This window comes from Telopea speciosissima, chromosome 1 (genome assembly GCF_018873765.1).
Source record: "Telopea speciosissima isolate NSW1024214 ecotype Mountain lineage chromosome 1, Tspe_v1, whole genome shotgun sequence".
Lineage (NCBI taxonomy): Eukaryota > Viridiplantae > Streptophyta > Magnoliopsida > Proteales > Proteaceae > Telopea > Telopea speciosissima.
Genome location: NC_057916.1, coordinates 64,529,294 through 64,541,962, shown reverse-complemented (window position 1 = coordinate 64,541,962; position 12,669 = coordinate 64,529,294). Strand labels below are relative to the sequence as shown.

Below are 12,669 nucleotides of genomic sequence, written 5' to 3'. Positions count from 1 at the left end.
TTGAGTCTAATTTTCTCCTCTCACACTTGCTCTCCAAGTGTTTGTATTCTTTATGAGATTTCATCTTTTCACAAGGATTTGAAGTGTGAAGTTCTTTGTGAAGAAACCTTGCAAGACATCAAGAGATTGCTAAAGATTGTTCGTGTTGGTGGTGTTAGTTAATCAAAAGCTTGATTCTTGATCTATTTCACTGTGTTCCCATATTAGTTCAAGTTAGACCCGAACTGTATCCATGGGATTCATTATTTACTTACAAATACAAATGTGTACTTAGTACAAAAATGTCATGAAACTTATCATCCACCAAAATAAACAAAAAAAAATCATTATTGAATATATCCTTATTCATCTTCTTCCATTACTCATCAATCATATGGCTTGTATCTTCACGTACCAGCCACATCCTCAGAAACATTGGATTGATTTCAGTGCATCACCTCTCTCTAATTCGTCTTACATATTAAAAATATATATAAGAATTCATTGGGTGAGTATTTGATCATGAAATATTATAGATCATGAAATTTTATAGATGGTTAATATAATTCTTGGTCTGTCTATCTATCTTGATGGTAAAATTTGTTTACATCACTAACATGACTCAAAATAGTTAATTATTTTGACAAACATATAATGTACACACACATACATACACATGAACAAACACAAACATGCACATGCATGAGCACACGTATATGAATGCATGTACATGCACATGTACACTTACAGACACATGCAACCGACACATGAAAATGAAAATGTTTTCTTACTTTTAGGAAAAAATTCTCCTAAAATGACCTCATTTCCCTTTTATATAAAATACATGTGTTTTGTATTGATATATACCTTTGATGTTCCGTGTCCTTTTTTTTTTAAATATCTCAGTCATTCAATTCACGTGAACCATTGATGATTCATCAAATTATATTTTAATCATACGTCGCTATGGATAAAAGGCCCACTAGAAAGAGAGTTGTTAGTTTGTTACTTATTAGTTGTTTTATTGGTAAATTACTTATTATATTTTTCAACCAAAAAAAATAAAAATTACTTATTATATTTTGGGGTCTTTCGATCGTGGAGGCTCACCATGTGGTCCCTTTCAAGTGACTCGGTTCTCGGTTTTCGGGAGAATTACTTATTATATTTTGGGGTCTTAGCCCACCAAAATAAGTGCATTTTATTCGGCTCTTCTACTGCGAGCCCAATACTCAGGGAGTGTCCATTGAGGCATGCATGCTAGGCCCCATGTAGATACACATCCTCCTGTACTTTTAGCAGTCCAGTCATTGGATGTCTCACTAGACACTCATTGGACGGTAGGGATGTAAATGAATAATCAAAAATCCGAATATGATCAGCATCCGTATTCGTTTAGAGATATTCGAAAAAAAATCCAAATACTCCGATAAAAATCCATCCAAAAAGAAATCCGATACTTGATAATAAAAAATTAAGTAAATAATGATCTTGAGTGTTTTTGAAGATTCAGAAGGTTCTAGAATATGAAGAAAAGATAATCATGATCTAAGAGATGGATTGAGAGTGAATTATATCGCTAGGGGGAGGAGGTCTGGGTTACACAAGGTAGAGATGTAAACGGATAGTTGAAGATCCGAATTCGATCAGCATCTAAATCCATTTAGAGGTATTTGTATTCGGTCGGGAGTATCCAGATCCGATCGCATCCGATCCGTATTCGAGCCGAATCCGATCCGCTTACATCCCTACCGGGTAGGGACACGGTAGAGAGATGAGCCTGATTTGCATTAATTATCTATATATAGTAGGGTGAAACAGGCCTGGTTGGGCCAGGTTTTTAAAACCCTAGCCTAACCCGGCCCTAGGTCGGGCCGAGACATCCTAGCCTGGCCCAATCCTCGCGAGCTCACCTTGACCAGTCCAACCCTGATTGACCCGATCGGGCCAAGTCATTTGGGTTGGCCCCGATTGACCCTAATTTTTGTTAAGGGTCAGTTGGCCCTTTGACCGATTTTTCCAGGGCTTGGTTGGCCCCGACATGCCCTACATTTTTGCCATTTACGTCGCCCTATGCATTAAAAAAATGAGACACCTGTGATTGGGTATTGGTTTGTTTCATACTCAATTGACTGTTGAGTATGAAACCAATAGATAATTAGACATTAAAAAAATTGCAAAATGTAAACAATAAATTGTAAAACATAACCTAACACAGGGCCAGGCTAGGCTAGGCTAACCCGAGGCCTCAACCCTAGCCCAGCCCGACCCTGACTCAGGGCCTGAAAATTTCAACCCTAACCCGCCCTTAGGGTTGAAAAATCCAGCTCAGGACAGACTCGAGTCGACAGGGCCAAACTTACACCCCTAGTACATAGTCATGATGAATACTTGTTTTCTTTTTTTCATATATACTATTGACCAAATATTGGATTCCCTCCTAAACTTGGGAACCCAATATTGGAGGGAATCCAATATTTGGCTCTATCCTCCACCTCATCTCTTGATAAGAACCAATCGTATATACTATTCATAGATTGTGCTATTCTTGTAAATTAGTCACACTATATGTTCTGTAATCCATCATCCATTCAATCAAGGCAAATTACAATCAATCTATGTATTGTATATTATATATTAATCCTTCTTGTCATGATTGCCACTTTTATGCAAATCACCAAAAGTACTTTGTCTAGTCATGAATAATGATTAATGCTTGTTTTTAATAATATATTAATCATTCTTTTCATATAATGGCCATAGTTGGAAAATCAGGTCTTCTAACTCGACTCGCCTTTTAGGAAACTTGGTGACTCGGCCTGATTAAACCTGGTTAAGCTGAGTCATGTTTTTTTTTATTATTAAAAAATAAGAATAAATTTTATATTGTTATGGATTGGATGATGAAGACTGCAATGTGGAGAGTGAGAGAGATGGGATCACACTCCTTGGGAGATGCAAAATAAATGACAATAACAAAAACAAAAAAATTTAACCAAAGTTGAAAATAAAATGCCACTGACCTAATTAGAAGACAATCAATCAAGAATATGGAGGTTTCCCTTCATGACTCAGGAGATTCGTATGTAAAGCATGTTTCGTCGCTCGTAAGGGTGCTTCTCTTATCTCTTTGTAAGCGTCACTTCATTATCTAAGCACTGAGATCACTGGATTGATGTTTCTAAGCCTTGATCTTGAAATTTCAAGTTGGATTGTAGCACACAAGAGGTGGAAGAGGCAATAGACTAAGGCTAAGTAGGGGGCCAAAGTCTAGAGACTCAAGGCACTTGAATGGAGAGCTAAATTTAGAGCATGCAAGCACTAAACTAGCATAAAAAAATCCAACGACCCTCCTCAACATGAGAGGGGCTGTATTTATAGATGTAGAGGGGTGTGTGCACTCCCAAATTCGTGTAGGGATGCTGGGTTAGATCCAGATCGTCGAAAGTTGGTGTCTTTGCATCGACGCTGGGTGTAATGTCAAGGTTATGACCAATAGGGTGTGGGCATGTATTTTCTTGCCTTAGGTAAAGTTTCTTGGGGCCTAAGTGAACTAAGATTTAGATCCAAATTACCAAATATGAGTTGGGACGCGAAAGGAATCGAGATCGGAGTTATAAATGACAAGTTTGGGCTTCTCGGATTCGCACAGAATCGACAATGAAATGGGGCCGAGTCGACATCGAGTAGCTGTCAATGAATAGCACTCAACATCGAGGAAAATGGCTTGGTTGTCAAAGTTTAAATTCTGAATGTCGAGGTAAGTTAGACAGTAGAAAGGCTCTGTTAGACAGTCAGATGGGATATGTCGATGTCAATGAAAGGTGGGGTCGGTGTCGACTCAGGGTCTTTGAGTGTTGACAGGGAAGGCTTGGGCTAATTGGGTCAGGGTCTATGCAAGGCCAAGCATGTTCCAAGGGGTCTGGGTCTGGGTCTAGGGTTCTTGGAGGGCTTGGAGGCTCTGGTTGGGACTCTGGAAAGGAGAATTGATGATCGGTAGACGGATTCGAGCAATGCATACTGACGCTACATCCATTGATACAATGGCTCTAGGCCTTGGAGGGTACTCATCATCGTCATGGTAAACCTCTGGGGGAAAAGACAAAATGAGGTGTCTACAGATGCTAACTGGGCTGGCTGTCATGATGATCACAAGTCTCAAGTGGGTTTTGCAATTTTTCTCGGCCAAAACTTGGTCGTTTGGAACTCTCGCAAACAGGCCATGGTCGCCCGCTCTAGTACTGAGTCCGAATATCATGCCCTAGCAAACACAGCTGCTGAGTTTACATGTATTCAGTCTCTCTTAAAAGAACTCTGTATTTATCTTCCGGCAGCCCCTATTCTATGGTGTGACAATATTGGGGTCACCTACCTTACCGCCAATCCTGTCTTCTATGGACGGACAAAGCATGTTGAAATAGATTTTCATTTTGTTCGGGATAAGGTAGCCAAGGGTCATTTGACGGTTAAATTTATATCTACCAAAGATCAACTGGCAGACATCTTTACGAAGGCCTTGTCCACTCATCAGTTCAAAATGCTCATAGGCAACCTCAAGGTGATAGCACCTCCCTTGAGTTTTCGAGGGCGTGTTAGCGATAACATTCTTGCCCAGTCATCGTCTAGTAGACAAGAGCTTGACAATGCGATGAAGGAAGAGACCAAGCTAAATCAAAGGGATCGTGATAAGAATCCCGCTAATAATAGCAAGCTAAATCAAAGGGATTGTCATAAGAATCCCATTAATCAAATGGATTGTGAATCTGTGATAAGAATCCCGTTAATGACAGCAATCTAGGTAGTTCCTCAATTACTGAAATCACTCCTTTTAAAGATTCACTCATTATCCTTATATAATATAGACAAATATCCTTGATCGATCGTGGGCGTAGCTAGGTTAATCCAATAACTGAACCACGTTAAATCGATTGTCTTCTTCCTTTCTCTCTCTATCTCTCTCAATCTCTCTCAATCTCTCATCGTCTTATCTTATTTTATTACTCCACCAGACAATATTCTAGAAATGGAGTGCTTGCTTTATGAAACGAAATGTGTTTTCTTGCAAATGATCAGTCTTTCCAACCGACAGTTCCAAGTGATTTCTCCACTCTAAAACTTTATTAATTTTCTCTGTCTTGAGATTGTACACATTTTACTATGGCATCTAGATTTTGTTTTGGGTACATTTTCTAAATTTTATCCATGCCGTGTTTGTTTGATTTATTTTATCTGGGTTTCTTGATTTGGTTTTGGTCTTTTGAAGATGTTGTTGGAATGGTATCCCAACCCACTCGTACTAGTGGAGTCGAGCGGGGTGGGGTGGGGTGGGGTGGGGTGGGGTAGGTTGGGGAGGGGAGGGGAGGGAAACAGGAGGGTGGGGAGATGCAAGGAAGATGGCGTGTGGAGAGTTGCATGGTGGATTGGGATCGGAGGTTAGCTGCCAGCTGGTGGTGCAATACTATTTTTAATATTGTTAATAGGAACCAGGTTTTGGACCCGGTTCGGGGTGCCTAGCCAGGGCAGCTGCATGCAACCCTTGAGAAAGAGCGAGAGAGAGAGAGAGGATTGGTCACTTAAGTGACCGACTCCTCTCTTTCACACTCTGTCTGTGACTCTAAAAGAGGAGGGGGGAGGGAGGAGGGAGGAGGGGGGAGTGGGGGTGGAGGTGGGCTTGGGTGTGATTATAAATACACTCTGTAAAGCTTAAGGCCCTAACAGCTTGAGTCTAAGTCTCTCCTCTCACACTTGCTCTCCAAGTCTTTGTATTTTTTTCACAAGGATTTGAAGTGTGAAGTTCTCTATGGAGAAACCTTGCAAGTCATCTAGAGATTGTAAACGATTGTTCGTATTGGTGGTGCAAGTTAATCAAAAGCTTGATTCTTGATCTATTCCGATGTATTCCAATATCAGTTCAGATTAGACCCGAACTGTATCCATGGGATTCATTATTTACTTACAAATATAAATGTACAATTAGCACAAAAATATCAAGAAATTTATCATCCATCAAAATAAACAAGAAAAATCAGGATATTTATAAGAACCACTTAAAGAGTACAATAGATGGAGGATATATGATACTCCTCTCTACAATGTGCAATCAAATTCTTTGCAACTTGCAAATTTTCATACAAGCTTAGAGAAGAAGGGAACTTGAAGAGAAGAACATTTAGTTAAGCGTCTGTCAACAATGGAATAGGTTCAAACAACAATGATTTGACTCGTTTCTTGGTCTCATCATCAACATTACCATGGCCATCTCCATGTTCATATATGCATTGTGCCATTCGAGTAAAATTTGCAACGGTCTTGATAAAAAGTGGGGACAGACAAAGAGAATCATTATTGAATATATCCTTATTCATCTTCTTCCATGTGTCATCAATCATATGCCTTATATGTTCACGAGCCACATCCTCAGAAACACCCGTTTCATACATGTATGATTGGATTGATTTCAGTGTATCACCTCTCTCTAATTCGTCCTACATATTGAAAAATTATATTTATATATCAGTCTACATTTCGATCATTTAATATATGGATAAAAAAAAAAATGTTGCCTCATCGTGTACGGAAGCCTAGACACAAGGTCATGCGAAATGAAAATCCTTGAAAGAAAGCACGGCAGTCATTTCGCACGACATAGTTTGTATCTAGTATCTACCACGTGGGTCAACCCATACACTATCATGAGGAAAATAATGAATCATAGGCTTACATCTGTACGTACCACTGAAGTAGCAAGATCGTCGGCAAGTCGAACTATCAAGGATGAGCTACGTAAGAGACTCAAATCATCTTGTGATATGCAATCTAACGCCTCCTTTCGAATAATTTGTGGCAATGAGACAAAGCAATGATAGAGTATGACATAGCTTGATACTGAAACCACTGCATTGTTTAGGTACTCCTCAAGTGTTGTTTTATGACCGTTGTAATACCACTTAGCCTCTACTAAGTATGTTTTGCATAGATCGGTCCACTGGAATATTAACAATTTCAAGTATTTAGTGGCCAGAGGACAAATCTAGTCTTTCAGGTTTGAGTGGTTATAATCTATTTTAAGTGAGCTCAAGTGCTTTCAAGTTTGGGGTAAAGTGGGGGTTATGTCCCCCTTTGTATTTCTTTTTATATTTTTTTAATAAAATTTTAGGGGTCAGCCCGGGTCTCTCTCAGATATTATTATTCGGGTTTAAAAAAAAAAAAAGATAATAATAGGATTAATGAAGAAGGTTTATTGACATATACCGCTTTCTTTAGGAAAGGTATGGTGTCAATTCCATGTTCCTTGAGGTGAAAATAAGCCATTTCATTAACAGTGTTGAAGACAGCGAAGAAGCATATCTTCATATAGTCTGGAAGTTGTTCGATTGCCTTAATATCCCATCTGAAAAATAACATTAAATTATGAATAAATTAATGAGGTGATTAGATAGTAGAGATCATATATAAAAGATAATGTAAACAATTAAATAGTCTAATTTATGAAGAAAGAATAGAATCACCAAACAAACAAACAAACCTCTCCACAGCATCAGTAAAAAGTTCAAGTTCTTCCAAGGTACCGTAGACATCATAAACATCATCGACCGTCGTTATTAACAAGTTAACCTTAGCCTGATCTATCCTAAATTTACTAAATTGAGGGTCAGGGTGATAACCCACTGACCATAAAAAGCATGGAACCAGACTATCTCTTACAAAACTCAACTGGTCTCCAAGGCCCAAATTCTCCCACCACCTAAAAAGAACAGGAAAAACAAGAATGATTAATTGGGAGAATTGCTTCGGTTTGTTTTCCTCAAATTTTAAACTGTGCTTGGTATATATTTTTGGAATGCATTCTAGGTCAATTACACATTCTCGAACGATAAAAACAACTATTTTTCTCATCCAAGAATGCGAAATCAACCTAGAATACATCCCAAACGCAGACTTAGAGTGCAAGCTAGCTACGATAATATATAGGACATACCTTGATACATCAGCTAAATCTTCCTGATGTATTGCTTGGACAATGTTGAAATCCAACTTAGCTAGTTGGATTAAAGCAGGAACTGAGTTCTCCTTTTTCTCATAGACATCAATATACCACCTAGCCTCTAACTTTGTTAACCTCCAGTGAAGGGGAAGCTCCAAGGCATGATTCACTTGTTTTGCTAGATTTGGTTCCATATTATTACCCTTTATAATCTCCTTTAGAGCTTTCATTGTAAAGTGCTTGGCCTCCTCCAACATGCTTTCACCTTCTATAGCAAGGTGAGAAGCTTCATACAAACTTAGTATTCCCTTTGCATCCTCTACATATTTAGCCTTGAAATTGCCTGTCTTGTCTTTCAAGTGGTTGAACATACCTATTAATCCACAATTTCAAGTTGATTTATGTTAGAGAGAGTGAGAGAGAGAGAGAGAGAGAGAATTAGGTTATATTTTCATTCTTTTGGGTAGACTCTTACCTTGGTTCACCTCATACCCATGTTGTCTAAGGAGCCTAAATTTAAGAGCTGTAGCGTGGAGACTCTCCCTTGTTCTGGTTTGCACATCTTCCATGCAAACTATGGTGTCCAGGGCTTTCTTGATCTCCTCTTCAAAGAGGTACCCTAACCCAAGTCTCTCTATGTCATCAATCAGCTCCAACAGACTTAACTGCCCCATACCTACATCATCAAGCCTACCCCTTACTTCCTCTTCCAATTTCTTGGTTTTGCTCTTGTAGATCTCCCCCTGTAGAATAATTTTATTATCAAATAAAGTATGGGAAAGAATCAAAGGGAAAGTTTTCCATACTAACACAGCTGAGCGAGGAATGATGGATTGGGCTCCTCTTCATTGAGTGGAGAGCTCAATGAGGTATCTGACGGCTGGGCTGTGCTGCACACATCTCAACACACGTCCAATCAGCCGCTGGGATGCGTGCGACACACACAGTCCAGCCGTCAAAAATCTCATTGGACTCTCCACTCAGTGGAGAGCAGCCGGATCCAAGAATGACTGCCCAACCCTCATTCCAAGATAGAAATTTCAGGCACCATGGTGGGGGTTGGGTGATCATTTCACGCCCAGCTGTGTCTAGGCGCAGTGTCCACACCTTGGACACGACAAAAGAAGAAATGGCTAATTAATGTAATAATTACCTTGTAATCACTGTTTAAGGATTGCAAAAAATCGAAATCCCAGATGCTGGGCTGGTAGTTTGCGGATCGCCTATGAACAGTTGTTGCCTCAAAGGAATGAGTGCTTGTTGTTGTTGCTGCAATGCATTTGATGTTTTTTGATGAAATCATGCATTGATGATGTGTGATGAGAGGCCTTTGTGGGAGTTTAATTCTATGATGGATGAAGCCAGCTGCTTTGGAGTAGTAGGAAGGGGTGGATAGGATGTTCTGGAGATGAAGAGCCATGGCCATTTTGATGCAAACCAGCAACTCTTTCTTCCTTGTCCAACACTTTGATGCAAAACCAACATAAGTGCATTGTCTATTTATAGTAATGGTGAATGTTTATTTTAATTTTTACTTTTTATAATAAATTAATCTTTCTTGACACGATGGCACTTTGATTCAAACCGACATATGTGTATTTTGTCTGGTTTCGGCTCCTCTCCTGCATGGGGGCTTAACGCGTGCCAGAAGTCGAGCCAGCTATTGGAGAATCATTATCCCCTCCAATTCACTGTCCGTTTCAATTCCTACAATTTCTCACATAGGAGCAAAAATGATCACCCTATCCACTGCCTGAACAGAAAGTAGAGGAAATTGGAGTGGGCAGTGAATTGAAGATAAAAAATTTTCACCATTGGATGTCTCAATGGTTACTCACTGGGTGAGGGCTCGCTGAAAAGTGGATCGGCATTATGTATACGTAGTCATGATGAATGTTTTATTTTTTAATATACATTAATCCTTCTTGGGGAAGCAGTTTTCAGTACGGGAGTGTAGCCTACACCAACACTTCCATGTGTCTATCTCTCTCCTCCTTAAAACAAGGGGGTTAGAGGTGTCATTTCATATGGGAGAGGAGAGAGATAGACTCATGGGAGTGTTGGCATCGGCCACATTTCCGGGCAGAGATCTTTTTTCCTATATATATATAATCATAATTAATGCTTTTAAAAAAATATATAATATATTAATCCTTCTTTTCATATAATGGCCACATTATCAATTTTTCATTTGCCATTTTGTCTTTTTAATGAAAGTGTAATCACTTTATCGATTATTCATTTACCCATGTTTCTATTTTTGGCAAATATTTACAGAATAGAATGTTCTTAAAAGCTATTAGAATCAATGACTAGTGACAAACGCTTGGGGCCAAATTTTGTGGATGGGTGGAATTCCATGTCCCCTTACCACTCGGTTATGGACTTTATTAGTTACTAGTGCATGGAGGATTTTTATATGCTCCATTTCTGACATCCTCTATTTCTGTCCATTTCTTCCTGGGAGGTTCATTATTTAGTTTTTAGTTTTATCATAATTTTGTATCATCTCAAAAGAAAACTGAGTAAATGGATTTTATTGAACATTCATGGAGTCCGAATCATCGATGATTTGTTTATTTCTCACCTGTCTGCTTAAACTATGAGTGCGGTGTTTCATTGTTGGCAAAGATTTTGGGATCTAGATCCTCTACTGCCGAGTTGTCCAGCAAGACCGTGCTGTTAAGACACGGCAAGACACGCTATGACCACCTTACCCCTGCCCAAGGGCCTTGCTCGAGTCGGGGTAAGGCGGTCATTGCGCGCCTCACCGTGTCTTGACAGCACGGTCTTGCCGGGCAGCTCGGCAATAGAGGATCCCAATTGAAAATTTTGAAGCCCGTCCTGCTTACTTATTCACAGTTCTCTACCCAAAGAGGGTGTCGGGAGTATTAAACCACAATGGAACCGAACAAATTAAAAACCCCCAAATTAGAGGTTTTTATCGAAGGCATGACTGATTGCAACAAGAGGAGAGGAGGTCGCCGAAGAGAGGAGCGGTGAAGGGCCGGTAGTGAGGGAGTTCCGCGGGCGCTGGTTGCGGTTGTCTCCTAGAGTTGCAGCAAGAGAGAGGGAGAGGAGTGGGAGAGGAGAGAGCATGGGTAACTAGGGTTAGGTTAGGGTTGGGTGGGTAACTCAAATCTGTCCATAAGCTTTAAGTTCGCCATGTGTCGATAATCTAGGGGGAAATAGACATAAATGGAGAATTTCAGAAATGGAGCAAATAAAAATCCGTGCATAGACATACACGGATCATTATCTGCTCCATTTTCTTGCCTTGTCCATTTCCCCAAGTCCCTCTAATAGGGAAATGACGATCCTACCTCCTGCTCAGATGGGGTCCACCTCCCAATTAAAGGAATTAGGGAAAAATTGATCGAACAAGAAATGGAGTAGATAAATTCCGACATACACGGACTATATTTTGTAGCAATGATTCTTTCTTTGTATGCAATCTGATAGTGGTGTGACTATACACAAATATAACCCTATTATCCATTGATAGTGGTGTAGATCTCATCTCATCGTAGAAATAGGCAATTTTGTCAAACCACATAAATCTTTGTGTGCATTGTAATCATGTAAATCCCTATGTGCATTATGTGATTATTTGTTTTTGATTTTCATTATTTTTTACATCTTTTTTTAGATTCTCATTTTTCTACAACAAACATTGTTCAACTAAAAAAATATACAGATGCATTGATGTAAATGGGTGAATATTTGATCATGAAATCTTACAGATGGTTAATATAAACCTTGGTCTGTCTGTCTATCTTGATGGTAAAAATTGTTTACATCACCAACATGGCTCAAAATAGTAAATCATTTTGATAAACATCATGTACACACACACACATACATACACATGAACAAACATAAACACATGCATGAGCACACTTACATGAATGCACGTACATGCACACACGCATGAACATGCACATGTACACGCACACACACACACGCAACCGACACATAGAAAATGACATGTTTTTTATATACATCTTTGATGTTCCTTTTTTGTTTGGTAAAATTTCTCTGTCACCCACGTGAATCCATTGATGATTCATCAAGTTATATTTTTAATCATATGTCGCTATGGATCGATAAAAGGCGCACTTATTAGATTTTGGGGTCTTTCGATTGAGGCTCACCTTGTGGTCTCTTCCACGTGATTTTGTCCAGAATCAGAGTCCTATCAATCGGTCTGGTTTTGGTTAAGTTCCAGAAAGTGTTGTTGCGATTCAGAATTGAACCAAGAACCAAATAGGTTCTAAAATTCGATACTTAAATCGAACCTGCTTGGTTTCGGTTTTGATTCTTAATCGGTTCCAGGTTAAATTAGGTTCTTATATGGTTCGGTTCCGATTCCTATACTCAGTCCATATACTATAATATTGTAGTATGTAATAAATTCTAATACTAATATTAGTAATTTATATTATAACATATTAGATTTATAATGTATTAATATAATATAATATATTAGTGTTAGAATAAAATAACATACTATAATATACTACTATCCAAATTCGGTTCCTATGCTTGATCTAGAATCGAACCGAGAATCAAATCGATTTTGAAATGAAATACTCAAATCTAATCGAATTTTATTCGATTCGGTTTGATTTGATTTATTCGGTCTAGTTTAAGTTTCGATTTTCAATTTCGATTCTAATTTGACACCCTTATCCTAAAGTGTTGCC

The 12,669-nt window shown here is 38.9% G+C and overlaps 1 protein-coding gene across 1 annotated transcript; it reads right to left on the bottom strand.

Moving 5' to 3' along the window:
• Window positions 1-6,131: 6,131 nt before the first annotated feature.
• LOC122652916 (terpene synthase 10-like) lies at window positions 6,132-9,389 on the bottom strand. Its single transcript, XM_043846804.1, has 7 exons — window positions 9,117-9,389; window positions 8,439-8,706; window positions 7,958-8,336; window positions 7,505-7,723; window positions 7,231-7,369; window positions 6,713-6,964; window positions 6,132-6,464 (listed from the first exon to the last, which is right to left on the bottom strand). Exons 1-7 carry the CDS (start codon window positions 9,387-9,389, stop codon window positions 6,153-6,155), a joined length of 1,842 nt encoding a protein of 613 aa, XP_043702739.1. The 3' UTR covers window positions 6,132-6,152.
• Window positions 9,390-12,669: the final 3,280 nt, after the last annotated feature.

Bases quoted from the DNA above. Each gene is read 5' to 3' on its own strand.
- LOC122652916 (XM_043846804.1), bottom strand. From the start codon at position 9,389: ATGGCCATGGCTCTTCATCTCCAGAACATCCTATCCACCCCTTCCTAC. The intron at 7,724-7,957 runs GTATGTCCTATA...TGTTCTTTTTAG, and splicing joins GATTTAGCTGATGTATCAAG to GTGGTGGGAGAATTTGGGCC. The intron at 6,465-6,712 runs GTACGTACAGAT...TTCAATATGTAG, and splicing joins ACGATCTTGCTACTTCAGTG to GACGAATTAGAGAGAGGTGA.